The sequence below is a fragment of the Diadema setosum genome, chromosome 2, assembly GCF_964275005.1.
Source record: "Diadema setosum chromosome 2, eeDiaSeto1, whole genome shotgun sequence".
Classification (NCBI taxonomy): Eukaryota; Metazoa; Echinodermata; class Echinoidea; order Diadematoida; family Diadematidae; genus Diadema; species Diadema setosum.
The window spans coordinates 25888263-25905932 of record NC_092686.1 but is presented as its reverse complement, the minus strand read 5'-3'; the positions used below and the strand labels follow the sequence as shown (position 1 = coordinate 25905932).

Sequence of the window (17670 nt, the reverse complement as noted above, 5' to 3'; positions counted from 1 at the left end):
CAAATGCAATCCATCAAATCACACGTAACGCTGTATTTAAACGCAAGAGCGATGCAGAGAAGACTTGCGGTTTTTGTACGGAACTGAAACTGCGTTTAAACGCATCTCTAAACATCTACGGAGTTGCGTTATTGTTTAAAAGACTTGCATTATTTTTTATTTCGTAAGCAAAATAAGAAATCAAACACAACTCTGCAAATCAAATGCAAGTCCATCAAATCACACGGAACGCTGAAAAGACTTGCGTTTGAAAATCATACGAAACTAGAAAATTGTAGGGAACTTTTTTAAACTCAATTGCGTTTAAATGCAACTCTAAAAATCAAATGCAAGTCCATCAAATCACACATAACCCTGTATTTAAACGCAAGAGCGTTGCAAAACAGACTTGCGGTTTTTGTACGAAACTATAAGAAACTGCGTTTAAACGCATCTCTAAACATCTGCGGAAGTGTGTTATTGTTTAAAAGACTTGCATTATTTTTCATTTCGTAAGCAAAATTAAAAATTAAACGCAATTCTGAAAATCAAATGCAAGTCCATCTGCTGAAAAGACTTGCGTTTGATAATCATACGAAACTAGAAAATTGTATGAAATTTAAACTCAATTGCGTTTAAACGCAACTAAAAATCAAATGCAAGTCCGTCAAATCACAATCAACGCTGTATTTAAAAAGTAAAAGCATTGCAGAAAAGACTTGCGGGTTTTGTCCGAAACTAGAAACTGCGTTTAAACGCAAAAAAGTTTACGTAAATGCGCTATGGTTGAAAAGGCTCGCATTATTTTTTATTTCGTAACGGAACTTTCGCTGTGACCGAACTTAGTCTGCACTTGCAGGGGAAAGACATAGCAACATTCACACGTTTCAAACTGCCGAAACGCATGCTGCTTCACAAAATGTCAATGAAAAAATGACAACGAATTATTGTTAAAGTTCGCTATGCCGAAGGTTTAAATCTCAGTCCAAAATTAAATTAGTCCGACAATGGGAGGAGGTTTGTTTTTACGAAGGTTATAGTAGTCCGAAAGATGTCGTTTTCAAACAAACTTGTCTTCTTCTTTTTATTTCGGACGGGCCCGCGCTGTTACGAATCGGAGCGCGAGAACAATTCATTTTCAGAGTTGGCAATACAAATTTAAACAGAACAAATATGGCGACTTAGGGAAGGAAAATCACACATATTTCAACTCAGTCGGCACTGAAAATTATCTCGACAGAATCATGCAAAATCACACGCATATCTTTGCAGCAACGCACTTGAATTTAAATCGCAAAGTTTAATGCAATTTTGGGGAATTTGCGTTTGATATTTCAAATCAAGTTTAAAACGTAAAGGCCCGAATTCACGAATGTGGTACAAATGAAACCATGGTTCAAACCATGGACAAAAAACCATGGAGCGCCAAGCGTCGCACGGAATATTTCGTTAGGAAATTGGACATTTTTTCGACCAAATTACAGTTTCATTAACGAAATTATCATTTCGTGGACGAAATGTTCATTTAGTTACATCATGTTGTCATTTCGTTACAAAAAATACATTTCATCGACGAAACGACTGATTTCGTAACGAAATGATCCGTGCGACACTTGGCGCTCCATGGTTTTTGTCCGTGGTTTAAACCATGGTTTCATTTGTACCACCTTCGTGAATTCGGGCCAAAGTGTCTAGAAACGGGCCTAGGTTTCCGATCCCGCTCTCTCAAAATCTCTCTAGAGATTTGGGAATTGTGCGTTGTCGTTACTAACCCGCGCGAGATTTTTGCATGAACTAAAACATTATTGTTGCTGATGTCAGAAGGCATGTTTTGGCGGCAAAAGGAGTAAGGTTGGGTAGCGATCCGCATCGTGATCCAAATCTTACTCTGCATAGGAGAAATTAGTTTTCATTTATAAGTCGACAAAATGTCGACTTACTCGACGTGTTTTGCTCAGTCCCGATTATGTCGACTTACGCGAGGTTGACTGTGGCTTGCCACACCAAACCATGTCAGGAATATGAACAGAGAAAATGGATAATGGGCATAGCCTTTGTGGGAGTAACCAAGCTATCCTGACAACGTGCCCATGGTTGAAGGTTATGGACCATAAAAGGTTTTAATAGGAAACAAGAGACCCGCGGGTCTAGCGCTCACCTGAGTATCGAAAGTTCACCTTTCACGCAGTCACTAATCTAAATTATTCACAGCTCTACTAAAATTTGACCAGGCATTCTCAAGTAGAAGATGAAAATGTACAAAAAGGGCCCAAATTTTTTAAGATTCCTTAATTTGGGGGGATTGGGGCCCCCTGGGGCCCTCTGGGTGTAGCATGGTGCCCATTTTGATAAATTGATATCCTGACCCCCTAGGGATGCTACCTGCCAAGTTTGACGAAAATCCATCATGAGGTTTTCAGGAAGAAGATGAAAATGTACAATTCAGGCCCCCATTTGGAGCTTCCCACCCCGCCCCCAAGAGGGGCACCCCTGGATCTGCTATGAACAAACTTGAAACTACAGTCATTAATGTACTCACTCATAGTACATGTATTATCTTAGCTCTATAACTTCTGATTCTAGAGAAGATTTTTAAAGATTCCTTCATTTTGGGGGTTTGGGCCCACCTGAGGGCCCCCTGGGTGGGGCATGGTGCCCATTTTAACAAATTGAGATCCTAACCCTCTAGGGATGCTACCTGATAAGTTTGGTGAAAATGGGTCAAGGGGTTCTCAAGAAGAAGATGAAAATGTACAATTTAGGCCCCATTAGGACCCCTCCCCACCCCCCCCCCCCCCCGGGTCCCAAGGGGGGCACCCCTGATTCAGCCATGAACAAACTTGAAACTACAGTCATCAATGTACTAACTCATAGTATTAACTTAGCTCTATCACTTCTGGTTCTAGAGAAGAAGATTTTTGCAGATTCCTTTTTTTTTTTTTTTTTTTTGGGGGGGGGGGGGGGTTTGGGCCCCCTGGGGCCCCCTGGGTGGGGCATGGTGCCCATTTTAACAAATTGAGTTCCTAACCCCCTAGGGATGCTACCTGCCAAGTTTGATGAAAATCGTCTTGGGGTTTTCAAGAAGAAGATGAAAGTGTAAAAAGTTTACGGACGAAGGGCGATCGCAATAGCTCACTTGAGCCTTTGGCTCAGGTGAGCTAAAAAACTAAACACAAACCTGCAGTCGTGCAGGCTGCCCTGTTAATTTGAGACCCATCTATTGTGACAATAACATAACAACACAAAACATACTTTAAATGACACTTTTCTGAAGAACATTTTAATCCAGGTCTCACAGAATACTACGGGAAATCTCAAAGATGTCCTGCAATTCAACATAGAAAGTAAACCATAAAACTATGTGGACGTTCATACTATACACGATCATCTGATATCCGTGTCCCTACTGAATGCTTATTACATTTGTATCTTTAATGATATTGTGAGTAGGACATGAAGAAAAAAGGTCCTGTCCTCTCACACAACATCAAAATGGAGACGAAGAGCTTAGAGTAAGATACCTACCGCTTTCCCTTGGCACTCGACGGTGTCACTGTCTGGGAAGGTGGCATGAGTAGGCTCAGCGCGTCCTTCAATCTCAAGCACGCACTGGTATCCAGAAACCTGAAGCAGCAACGAGCATTAATTAGTGGCATCGGTACCGATCTGTGTTTTCATTGCAACACTTCCATTGCCAAGAGTCAGGGAGCATCTCGTTTTTCTGACATACATGACAAACTTTGAACTTATTCTCAAAGGACTCTTATAACATCACATATCTGATGATTTCACAAAGTTTCTTGGAAAAATAAGCTTGGACAACACATGGATAGTTATCAAAGCAACTTGTATCTCTATCATAGAGACATGAATTACATACAGCTCTATTGGATTACTTGTCATGCAGTTTGGAGGGAATAGCCATGCAGGTGAACCAGGCAAAACCAGAAACTTTGGGGAGTTTTGACAGGAAATGTGCATGTGTGAGAAAAAGTGGAATGTTCTGGGGTTTTTTTGTCTCCAAGTGGTGCACAACTTTCCGTTGTCTTTGAGTATGCACAGGCTACGGACAGGAGAATCCTTGCGCCTACAGCGGATGTAACGTGACCAAAAAGCAGAATATAACTGGCAAGCCAGAGAGAGAACATTCACACCAGTAAAGATAAATAAAGGAAATTTTATAATTCAGGCTTTTAGCTAACACATCAGAAGTTGCTGCACAACCTCCAATGAAAAACTGGAACATGCACACACACACACACACACACACACACACACACACACACACACACACACACACACTCTCCCTCTCTCTCTCTCCCTCTCTCTCTCACACACACACACACACACACACACACACACACACACACACACACAAATAATAATAATAATAATTATATGGTTTTTCATTGGTTGTGTAAATGCCCCTTGTGTTGGTACATGTAATTTGATGGCTTCCACATGGTATTTGCCACTGGACCAAATCAGCAATGTCTGCTGTTGTCTCATGATGAAATCAATGACTATTCAGTCCCAATGTTGACATCTACAATGTATGATGTACGGTGATGGGATAGGTAAACTTCTTTCTTACCCATTTTCTGTCCTGGGCCAAGTTCCTTGCTTTCAGTGTAAAGGACTTCTCAACGCCAACAGGTAACAGCAGGTCTTCATCTGGGGTATCAATGTAAGGACAGTTTTCCAGGGCACCAGTCTGCATGACATGAGGAAAAAAAAAAAGAGAAAGTGTGGACAGGTCACATCTACTCTGCATATGTGTGAAGGTGTGTAAAACACATTCAAAGCACAAAACAAATTCAGAATGAGCTTTTTGAGCTGCAGTATATTAATACATGATGATCCTAATATTAGCAATTACAATGTACAAGACATTCATTTGGTATCAAAAGGCATAAGTCAAGGCAGTTATTTCTGAGTTTCCATAACATGTAAGGGGGGAAAAACTCTGTTCTGAAAAGAAAAGACAACATGATGGACAGAATTTTTCATACAAGTAGCACCGAGTTAAACAATACCTGGAATTCCCCACAACATATCAAAAGTAAGAATGTATTCAAGGGTCATTTTTTTTTTTCTCTTATCTTAATACATATTGTGTCTTATTTACCAAAAATTGGTGGCCTGAATAACTTACAGCAACTGGATTAATTGAATAATAAATGGTATGAAGCTTATAACCACTTCCTATTTTGCAGCAGCTTGCTAGCTGACAATGCTATTAAAGCTACCCTAGGGAAGTTTTAATTTGTAGCCTTCAAGCAATCCCTCAGACTATTTTATGTATCACATGATGAAATCAATTTGTCATAAACCTTGAGGAAAGCTTGAGTTTTGAATTAGATTCATCTTACGTCAGTGCAATAAGCGGCTATCCATGAGAGGGCACATGGTACATGCATGTATGTGGTTCATTATTCTCTCTTGCAGGGAAACTTGTTATGATTCATAATGTGGTACACTCCCTCTTCTGTGATAAAGGCTAACTATCAAAGCTAAATGATGTCCAACAATAAATTCAACAAAGTACAAAAGAAAAGAAGAAGGAAAAAAGGGACTGCTAGCTGGCCTTTGGCCAGACACAAAGAGTGGGTGCCAGGGGCAATTTTCATACATAATTATAAACATGGGTACAGCTCCCATTTTCAATGATTGGTATCCAGGGCTCAAAATTAATTAGTTTTATGGATACGTGGCGTTCATCTTACTAACTACCATCATGGCTATCCATCACTCAACTAGTCACAACTCTCATTAAATGCGTCCCAATTTATGAACAAGTTATGTCTTCAACTGACAGTCATTAGCAAAATATGTATTAATTTAGTCTTTAAAATTCTTTGACTGGATGAATAAAAATCTACATCAGTGTATTAATTTAATGCAATATCCACCTTGGTACTGCTGAAGAAGACAAAAATCCCACTCTGAATACTTTGGTTTGTTGAAAGCCAGATGTACGTACATTGTATCTCCTAGTTGCCTTTTTGATAACAGAGCAAAATCAATCTCATGAATGTCACATTCACGCAATGAATTTCAATGACGTGACATGTTTATCAGGCATTATTTCAGAACAAGGTATCAATGTTGATTTTTTTTTTACTTTTTTTTTTTTTTTGGTTCCCTAACGATGTTTAGCACATGACGAAGTTGGCACAGGATAGGATGCAAACCATTTGCACATTTTTTTTCTAAATAAAAATCAACATAAAAGGCTGTGTGCTGGAAGTTCAAAGTACAGCCTCTTGCACTTGAGTATAAAGATGGCTAAAGTACTTCGGACTGGTATGCACATGACATTTCAAACAATGCACATGTGGTTGAGTTGGCGGGAAGTTAACAGAGCATCCAACGGGTAGAGTGTACACAATTATCACAAAAGCAACAGCAGCATATCATCAATCACCAATGAGAAATTACAGTACACAGGGGTGGTATTTGAGCGAATTCTAGCTGTTGTAACAAATTGGTATTCTGAACATCATTTTAACTATGTTGTACCTCGTATTTTGTAACTTTGTTATATCTCCTGTTCTCTCAGCCTGTGCATGCCATTGTTTAGTTTGTGCCCATGCCAGAGAATGAGCACTAGCTAAAATGCGCATAGGAAATTTTACTTGTATACTTTTGCCCAAGGGAGCAATCTTCTTGGGTAGAATGTCTAGATGCTACTTCCACTATAGGCGCGGTCAGCCTGGCAAAAGATCGAGAACTTTAAGACCGCCAACTTTGGGTCATTGGTACGGGCGCAAGAAAGAGTGCGCCGTCCGATGGCTAGTGATTGTGACATAACAATGCACATCAGTACATGACAATGGTCTCGCGCTTCAGACACCGCCTGCAAACAGATCAAGAACTTTCGCGAGAAGTTTCGCGGGAAGTTTGCGGTCACATTGGCAAAACTTCGAGATCTTAAAGATCGCGATCTTAAACTTCTCGATCTTTTGCCAGTCTGACTGCGCCATTATTGCCATGGGCGTGATTTCCATGACTTACACTGTACACTCAGAATACCGATTAGTAACTGTTCAAGCAGTGTTGTAACTCTCAGACTTACAAGGGAAGTTACAACAAAAGTTACAATACAGTTAAAATGGTGTTCAGTATACCACCCCTAATGTATAATACAATACGTAGTGTTTGAAGGTACAGCACGCACCTCATAAAGCTTACAATGTTTTCTCTTTGTTGTGAAATTTGTTTGAACTATGATTTCTCTTTCTTTCTGTTTTTTTTTTTTTTTTTTGAGGGGGGGGGGGGTGAGGGTGTTTAGTTGATGGTTCATTGTAGTCCAGTCTTCAGAAATAAGAGTTAATAAATGCTTGTTCAATACTTCAAACAACACATGACAATAGCTGTATCCTTCACATCTTATTGAGCTAACAGAAAGCAACAAGATGCATGAAGACTAAGACCCCGTTTACAGTGCGAGGCTCGGCCGCGGCTCGGCCGCGGCCGTGCCCAGCCCGCTTCAGTGTAAACGCGCAAAAGGCCAAATGCGAGGCCAAAATTGGCCTCGCATTTGGCCTCGCTCTGGAGGTGGTCTCGGCCGCGGCCGAGCCGCGGCCGAGCCCGGCCTTTTCTTGGTGTAAACGCAAACTGGGCCAAATGCGCGGCCAATTGCGCGGCCAATTTTAGTCTGGCTTCCAAACCCTCTGCCTGTATCTTTCGCTATTCAGGATATTAACCCCCTCAACGTCGAAAACTAGTATAGTTTAGGGTGGTTTTGTCCTGCAAAGGATTTTTTCCTTCGGCAAAGGCCTTTGCCCGAACGGCGACTTCGTCGCCACGGAATTCATTTGGCAAAGGGTCTGAAAACCAGACAATACCAAATTGCATTTGTTTACAAGCAGAGCGCCACTACGACAAAATATTGAAAGGTTTGAATCAAAAGCGCGGCCGAGCCCGGCAGTGTAAACGGACAAAATTGCGAGGCTCGGCCGCGCAATTGAGGCCGGACTCGGCCGCGGCCGAGCCGCGGCCGAGCCCGGCCCCGCACTGTAAACGGGGTCTAAAACTGTATTGCGCAACTGCAGCGACATACAATGTAGAGCCATGGCTCTTCATGGTTCACGTTTTAGTGTACTGCACCTCTTGTGGAACAGTGAGCATACATTGGTAACATTACCCCTACTATTGGCTGATTTCTCACATTCAATTATGTGACTTCCAAGATGGATGAGTAAGGGGTAACACGTAAGCTTGGACTTTATCCCGAAACCATCAAACACCTGTGTAAACATACAGTGTATCACTATTAAAAGCACAATCATATGTGTATCCTGGTAGTCAATGAGCATGTCTATCCCTGCAGGATATGATCATACACTCTAAACTGTCAAAGAGTGTAGAATGCAGACTCTCTCAGGGGCCATGACAAACCCATGGCATAAATTCCATCGAAACTTCAAACAATGAAATATTAAGTCATTTCCTTGCACATCAAAATTTGAAGGGAAAAACAAAACGCAAGTAAAGACCTTTCAGTTTTGGTCAGGTTTTGAAATGAGAGAGTTTTTCAGCCATGAAGTGATTTGTAACTTTTTAAAACTATAATACCTAAACCATGAAAAGGGGAGGGGGTGGGGTATAGAAGGCCTCCGCTCTGGTGGTTTGATATTGAGAAAAGTGACTTGGACGTTCAGGGCTTATGGAGACTCACTGACCCAATATTTCTGTGCAAACATAAAAACAGGGATTTAAAGCTCAGTAGCAATCACTATAAAGGGGTTGAAAACAGCTCTTGAAACTTGGCACACTTATTTAAGTGCCATTCAGTGCCACCCTAAAATTGACTTTAATAGAGTAAAATCAATCAAATGGAATGACAGCAGATGTAAATTGGACATCAAGCCAGAAATTTATGGAATTGGAAAGATTTCGAAAATTTTACCAAAAACATACAAATCAGAAGAGATGATGATGTCATAGCTTAATCACTACTTTACATTGTATTTGTTTGTACACAATAATAAAATGAAAGCATGGTTTTGTAGCAAGCTGTACACCCCTTTGCCCCGAATTTATCATTGCTACAACTGTAATTATCACAGGACCAGGACTACAATAATTTGAGGTGAAAGATCCATCTCATCCATATTAATTCCAGATCAAACAAGGAAGGTTGGTGTGAAATATTTCTACAGTTTGTCAAGAGACCTGTGAGGTGATAACCCACATCATGACCTCTGCTAATTCAAATATATGGCCACGATTATTACAATATAAATGACTTGTGAAAACATGGGCACCTGTATGCATCCATAACTTTCTTTTCATGTCAGGTCTGATCTTGATAAAACATCTACCAATCTGTTAGTCTGATTTTACACTAGTCATTAGAGCCACCTTGATGTGGAATTGCACTTTATTGCACTTTAAGGTCTTCCTACACCTGGACATTTTATTCATGGATACTTGCCCAAGTAACAATGGCTGCTGCTGGCTTTGTTTGATGAGGTTCTTGTAGGGTTTAAATGTGAACTTTTAATCACCACTTGATTAGAAAGTGGAGGAAAAATGGCCATGTTCACACAGGCTTCATTTAAAAGATTAGTTGAATTTCTTGTCAAGTATGGTTACATTCAGACTGTGCTTTTGAGGCTTGTACAAAGTTAATAGGCTCAATCAATGGATATACTGCAATGCTACTGCACTGCCACAGGCTGGCTAAAACAATTATCAGCTTTTCAAAAACTACTAACAAATACATCACTGACACTTCTGTATCACATGGTGTGCTGCACTGGTAACTCTATGTTTCTTCAGTACCATAAATATTTACTGTATACTATTATATGCAACACAGATTTTGTGGAATTTTCATTTTATTTTATTTATTTATTTTTTTGGGCAAATATTGCAAGTCGACTGATATTTTCCAAATAAACAACTCACGAAAATGTTGCCTGACAAGACATACATGTAATATCATATTTCATTTCCAAGGTGGAAATTGCTTCTTTTCCTTTGAAACAAAAGGATAGTAATTCTTTCTTACCCTGTCATAAATGCACATAGTTTTTGATTGTGAATACAACCACTTTCAAAATTGTCTTGCACGTCTTGATTAACGAAATATTATATTCAGGAAACAATACAACGTTTCTGGTTTTACACTAATTAATAACTCCTGTGTGTGAATGCGGCTAACGGGAGCATTAACACAGTCCCTACTCCTCTTGGGCTCTATTATCATGAAGTTCAAGTTACAAAAACTACAGCTAAACTGAAGCTTTGTTAGCTTTATGGTGTGACTTCATATGATTGAGCGGAAGAAACACAAGTCTGTGATAATATTTAACCACTCACTTAATCCTTCTGACATTCAGATTTACACAGGATTGTTAATTCTAAAAACACAAAAATCTGAAAATCACTGCAGTTGATCTGAAACAATATTTTCAGGCCTAAACAGAAGTTTTAGCTTGTGTGATTTTTTTGTGAGTTTTGTGATGCACTGTCACACACATAATGTATGTACTTAGCATTCAATGACAAGGTATAATTTACCATTTACAGATCAAACAAAAAACCCAACATTACTGCTTTCAAAATAGTTTTAAAATGTGAGTTAGGGATAGAAACAACAATATATAAAAATTTGAACAGGTATGATTGATGTTAAGTATTGTTAAATATACAAAATGTGAACAATAGTTATAATAAATATTATTATAAAATATGGTTATAATATAAAATGGTTCCAGATGAAACTATCTACAGTTACAGTTTAATGAGAAAAATAGTGACATCTCCTTATATTTTAGGCTTTATTGCAAACATTTTATATGGTAGGATGTTTTGTGATACAACTGACCTACACACATGCATCAAAAGTAGTATCTTGAACATGTTTTTAAATCACTGCTCCCAAAGGTAAACAGGACCTTTGATATGCCATGGAAAAAATTTTAGAAGCTGTGAACACAAGATATTGAAGAAAAAAAAAATACTAACATCCTGGACACAAAACTAAATCATCAAAGCTGGAGTAGGAAAGGGGAGGGTGAAAATGAAGAGAGCACAGAGGAAGAGGAAGAGAAAGAGGATGAAGTAAACCAGTTCGTCATCCCATAATGGCCTGAGATAGTTCAGTAGAAACAGCCATAAATATTCTGCCTAGACGATTGACATTGCAGCAAAATGTCATGTTCGTGGACAAACAACTGCTCAGGGTTTCTGCATGGGAGACGGTGCGTAGCGGGGCTGGATGGCAGAGGCCTGCACAATCAATCACATCACTCTCGCAGCCATGGCGACGTGCTTTCACACAAGCCATACTCCCCGTCTGCCTCTGCCTCGCATCCAACAAATCTCCGACATCATGTTCAATGTCTTGATTCCATTCATCTCTTTTTCATACCCAAGTCATAATCGGGTTAATTATCTGGTGAGAATAGTCACTCCTGCCAGCTTATATCCCCCTCCCCCCATTTTCTTCCGCTTTTGAGAAAAAGGAGGAACGTATGAGCACCACGAGTTAGGATCGTAAAAGTTCTCCAGCTGTCCTTCAATGCAGCAGGTTACATTGTCATATGAAAGTGAACTCAATGAAAATACATTAAATCCATTAAGGTAATGCTTAAACACATTTGTATCTCACCGAAGTCTCATTAAGTCATTTCTACCCCTCTACTGACATGGCATACCGAAAGCCATTAAACTGCAGTGGTTTCTACATACTTACATACTACATACTACATCCAAATTGCTTTTAAATACCGTGTTGTACTTTCAGTGCAATATGCTACTGTGATATAGAGACTTAACGATAGGAAAGTATGGTAAGGACTCACTACACCATCCTGCTCCATTTGGTTGACTCTGTCAATCCTCTGCAGCACTGAATTTAAATAGATTCTTATCCCACTTCCCCTTTTCTTCCCTGTTGTTGTGGCTACTTTAACTTCCAAAACCTTTCAATTACAGTGATAATTATTAAAGTACAGGCACAGTATGTATACTGTGCTAGTATGTGTACATAATATCCTATGGAAGCATTAATGCCCTCAGAACATCCCTTACAAAACTATGAATCTAAGATTGAAGTTAGAAAGGTTTGCACACTATTAGCTTTGACCTTCTGAAAGCATTCACGCATAAATATATTATGTGACTGTCTGATGTTTGTTCTAAATGAGTGAGGCTGCATAAATAAAAAAGGCACCTTCAAACAGTTCCGATGACTGTGTGTTTAATGTATTAGAAGAGTCTCATACAGCATAGCACAAGTGTTTTTTTTTTTTTTTAAAATCATATTACAAGTGTTCCTAACAAAAATAATTGAACCAAGAGAAATGCAGAATACAAGTTGTATATTCAAATCAAATGTTTACTCTCTCTCTCACTAAAATTCTACTAACCTTTAACTACATGCTGCCCCAAAATATCTTGGTCCTCTTTTCAAAACTCAATTTCTCTCAATGCAGTATAATTTAAAGGCCATGTCTTTTTTCTTTCTTTCCTTGAAGATCACAATTCCACTGACGATGACATGAACTGTTGTATTTAACATTCTCCCTCTATCTACATGTACCTCAGTCCACCTATACTCAGAATTAGTTCCATACAGGTTAAGCAAACAATCATTTTGACAGTACCTACAGTTAAAATAAAAAGCAAAAAATAACAACAAAAAAACACACAAACAAACACATAAACCTACTTTTTTGTGTGTTAGCATCTGCTTTCTTTGGCTAGCACTTATAAGACTGCATCCCTCTCTCTATCAGAGAAAGCCATCAATATGCAGCATGAATATGACTCTGCATGATAGAGAGCTCACAGCCATTCTTTGACTGGCGAAAGAGCCTGTCGCCATGGCAACACTTCTTGATGTCTCCTCCTGCCCCTTCTCTCGCGGGCCTCCTTCTGCATGCATTCATCAACATGGAATGCATCATTTAATTCCCCATTTCGTGTCTGCGCATCAACTCCCAGTGGTTGGAGGCAAAGGTTGATGTTACCAAAATTGAGCAGACACACCTTCAAAAATAACAGGAAAAAAAAAGTGTTCTTTTTATTTCCAAATAAAATCACGAGAATCGATGTAGTTCAAGTCCTGGAGTGTCTCATACAGAATTACTTTTTCTTAATTTTCAGCAAATGCAAATTTGGATACTGGCAACAAAGCTAATGATGTAATCAAGCGAACATGATCACAAATCGACTGTGACATAACTCCTTTTTAAAGAGGACAATCTTTAGCACATTAACTCTAAGGTTCTGTATTCATTTTCTTTTCTTTCTTGGACGAGGAGAAAATCAAAGAAGCCTATGATCTTAGTAGCTTGAAATTATAGCTGACAAGGTTAAAGTATCACAATGTTTTATTTACTTTTATCCTGTAATATTTCCCCTAATAGAGTAGACTTTAAATTTCTATATATTCAAGATGAATGGATGAAGTCTCAACTCGTTGAAGACTAGTCCCAGGTATACTGGGGCAGGTGTCTGTGGGAAATGTTTGTTATATCAATCCTCAACACATTTAATAACTCTCACAAGACCAATCTCTCAAACTTCTGGATGTATACGGTGAATGAAACCTACATGTAAGTATATGAACTGACAAAATGCAGCAATATTGATAGACACAAAAGTGAAGTTTGAGAAAAATTTGAGAATCTGTTAAAAAGCTATACATTTTTGGTGCAGCCATCACTGGATGCAAGACTACAACACTTTGCGGCGTCATATATGGATAGAAAGAAAAAAAAAAACACACACAGAAACACTGACACTGCTTTTCTTGGAAAGTAAAGTCGGCCATCGTTTGATGCCTTCCAATTCTCTCACAAAGTACAATTTTCAGAGTGGTTAAAAGAGATAAAAAATAAAAACAACCTACATGTACATGTACATATAACATGGCGAGGATTACAAAAGAGAACCAGTGGTAATATGGTTACCTATCGACAGTTTATGACAGAAACACTGACACGGCTTTTCTTGGAAAGCAAAGTAGGCTATTGTTTGATGCCTTCTGAGTCTCACATCAACTGCAATTTTCAGAGTGGTTAAAAGAGATAAAAAACAAACAAACAAACCTACATCGTACATATGTACAAACATGGAGAGGATTACAAGAGAGAGAGCCATATGCTTTCAAAGGGATGGCATAGTTTTGGTTGATATGGGGGATTCAGATTTTAACTTTATGTAAGATAATTGGGCACCACTTATATGAAATATTAAAGAGCAATCAAAGAGGAATTGAAATTTTATTTGATGAAAATAGGTTTTGAAATGACCGAGATATCTAAAAACAAAGCAAAATAAAGTGATCCTAATGAAATGTAGGACCCAGCTTTTATTAGGACCACTTTGTTACCTCCGCAAAGGGAGGAGGTTATGTTTTCGTTACTGTTGGTTTGTTCGTTAATTAGTTTGTCCGTGCGCAAAATAACTCAAAAGTGGTAAACGGATTTGGATGAAACTTGCAGGAAAGGTTGAGAACGACACAAGTAACAAACGATTAACTTTTGGTAGTGATCTGAGAATTTTGGGGGAATTTATGAAGGATTTTTGATATTTTGGCAGGTAGGGTCAATGAACTTGGGAGTTCAGGCTGCGCGTATTTGAGGTTTGCATGCGTGCACTAAAGTGCGTGCTCTAGTTTCTGCTAGGGCGAGGCGCGCCGCGCATCTGAGGGTTTATGACGTAACAAAGGCTTCTATACTGTGAAATCAGGCAATTTTTGAGTGGGTGGAAAACCACTGATCTCTGTGGAAGAGCAAGATCACGGTGGAAAGTAGCTGCTTGGCGGAGGTCTGCGCTCTCAGAGTGTTTTTCTAGTTTTACTCTGTTTCTGGACACAAATCTCAGCCATTTCAAAACTGATTTTCATCATATAAACTTCAATTCCTTCTACAATTGTATGCTCTTTAATATTTCAAATAAGTGGTTTCTAATTATCTTGCAAAAAGTTAAAATCTGAATCCCATCCCAACCAAAACTATACCATCCCTTTAAGTTGAGGAACCTTCTCTGCCTATTCACCCACAACACTCATCGTGACCGAGCATCATATGTAGGGATGAGACATGTGACAAGAATATGTGACAGGAATACATTGAGGCTAGGAGTAAGGCCACTTGCCCAGCTCTTTGGTACACACGGCGCAAACCACTGGCAACATCCCTTCATTTCAGTCTGTCATGACCGGGTACTCGATCTAATTGATTAGCAGGCGATAAGTGGAGGCATGTATCAAGTTTGTTATTAATGGGCCGTTTTGTTTATCGTCCTTATTTTATGCTTTCTGTGCCAGGACTGTGGTGCAGTGCACCATCCCCAGAAATCTGTGATGGACTTGACTTTTGCTAATAAACAAAGCAAGAGAGATTGGGGAAATATCATCAGCAGACCTGGGGCCCTTCTGATTGAATGAATTTGGACAAATCGTTTATGAAATTTGTAATGACAGAAGTGGATGGTCAGCTGGTATTCCCTACAGACATGTACATTGTACCTGTACATATTTACATGCATTTGCACCATGTTCGTGTGTGTGTGTGTGTGTGTGTGTGAGTGTGTATGTCTATATGTTTGTGCATAATGTTTGTGAGGCAGTATGAAGCAGCTTACCTCTGAGCAGTTACAGAAAGTTCAATTTATTCTTGAAACCTAGACCCTGTTTACATAACCACAACACCGCACACTAGAATCTATGCTTCGTTGAGCCTTGAACACTGGGGATCAATGTAAATTGATCCTGTACAGGAAACATGGGAAGGACAATATTGGACAAACACAGCATGAACGCTGCTCTACACAATCTTCTACCACTTCTTTAGAAAGAAGTGTTGATGAAGACAGTTACACAACAAGACAGTGGAGTAAATGTTGGGAACAGATACATGCCATTGAGCTACTAAATCATATGCACAGGCCTGATTTATGCAAAAATGAAGCCAAAAGAAGCCATAAAATGAAGTACTGGGAATTATATACCTAGCATCTTCTTTTGCCACTTACAATTTTAATGAAATCATGTGAAATTATACACCAAGTGAAGTTCGCTGAACAAATGTAGCCTCCAAGACAAGCACAAAAACTGATTAAAAAAAAAATATTGTAGATTAGATTATGTATTAAAACACACACACACACACACACACACACACACACACACACACACAAATAACAATAGGGCATGAGATTATGTATGAATCTCAGCAGTCCTGCACACTTCTCATTGGTTATATAATCCTCCATTGAGTCAGATTCAATTCAAGACTCAGCATAACCCACTAAAAGTGCATACGTAGGGCCTACTTACTGAAGATGAGGATAAAAGGTTCTTATGGTGATACACTTTACCCACTGTAAAAAACAGAAACTTGTAGGCCTATAGGTAATTCTGATTGCTGGGTTCATTTGTGGGAAATTGAACTTTGAAGGGATGATACAGTTCTGGTTTAGATGGGGCTGCAGGCTTCCAACTTTGTGTGTGCGTGTGTGTGTATATGGGTGTGTGTGTGTGTGTGTGTGTGTGTGTGGGTGTGTGTATGTGTGTGTGTGTGTTTGTGAGATAATGAGAATCCTCTTACGAAATATGAAAAAAGCATATATTTCTTACAGGAATTCGAAGTCTATTTGATGAAAATTAGTCTTGAAATGGCTGAGATATTCACACAAAGTGATCCTAACAAAACACGACAGGCCATGACTTTTATTAGGATCGCTTTGTTTTACCTTGTTTTGGGATATCTCAGTCACTTCAAAACTAATTTTCATCAAATAAACTTTCAATTCCCCATAGAATTGTATGCTCTTTAACATTTCATGGAGTGGTTTCTAAATATCTTGCAAAATATTTTAAGCTGAATCCTCACCTCAACCAATATTATACCATCCCTTTAATAGCAAGGGTGCAGTAAGCAGAGAACGATATTTTGTGCACAGTCAAATAGCCTCTAACACTATCTGCAATAGGTTTGTCGAGCGTGAATTACAAAAAGATTTCCACGTTGCAAAATATTTCATGTTTACAGTGTGCATTGTAGATGCATTCATTGAAGCATGTAGCGTCTCTTCTAACACTTTATTAACGATGAAATAAACCTGTATTAAAAGGCTTGTTTGATAATTCATTTAACATCACTGCACAGTAGTACTGTACGCATGGTGTTCATGACGTATCATTATTATTAAAGCAATCAAAAGTAAAACAGCTGAAAATGGTATCTGGCCCTGCCAACCTTATTTTAATAGATCAGCACACAAAAGACATGTTGTAGCAAGGTAATTTTCTTTGGGTGGGGAAGGTGGGAATAGTAAACCCTCTGCATGTGTACATCTCACATCACATTCACTGTACATACATGTATTATCTTCATCTGTTGACACACTTTAATATTTGATGAATACCTGCAACTTTGTATCAATTACATTGTTTTCAAGCCACCTTCAGTTATTGACTTTTCTAGCCAACCCTTCAATATGACCATGATGCCAACACTGTGAATGATTGCTTGATAAGTTGTCATATTACACTGCACACACATTGGGGGATTTCCAAGGTAAAAGGGTCAATTTTAGGGATGTCGAGTCAATCCCTGTTTCCAATGTGCATTGCCACTCACAACAATAGGGAGCTTTAGATTTTCGACGCGCGGACGTTCAGAGGGAAAAAACATGTTCTGAGCGTGCGCAGAAATGCGC

The 17670-nt window shown here is 39.0% G+C and overlaps 1 protein-coding gene across 1 annotated transcript in view; it reads right to left on the bottom strand.

The window, feature by feature from the left end:
- LOC140243571 (plexin-A4-like) overlaps nucleotides 1-17670 on the bottom strand; it is a 132572-nt gene that overhangs the window by 53808 nt on the left and 61094 nt on the right. Inside the window, exons 9-10 of the mRNA XM_072323241.1 lie at nucleotides 4574-4693; nucleotides 3505-3603 (exon numbers count right to left, since the gene is read on the bottom strand). Of these exons, the coding sequence (XP_072179342.1) occupies nucleotides 3505-3603; nucleotides 4574-4693 (219 nt within the window). The remainder of the gene's footprint in view (nucleotides 1-3504; nucleotides 3604-4573; nucleotides 4694-17670) is intronic.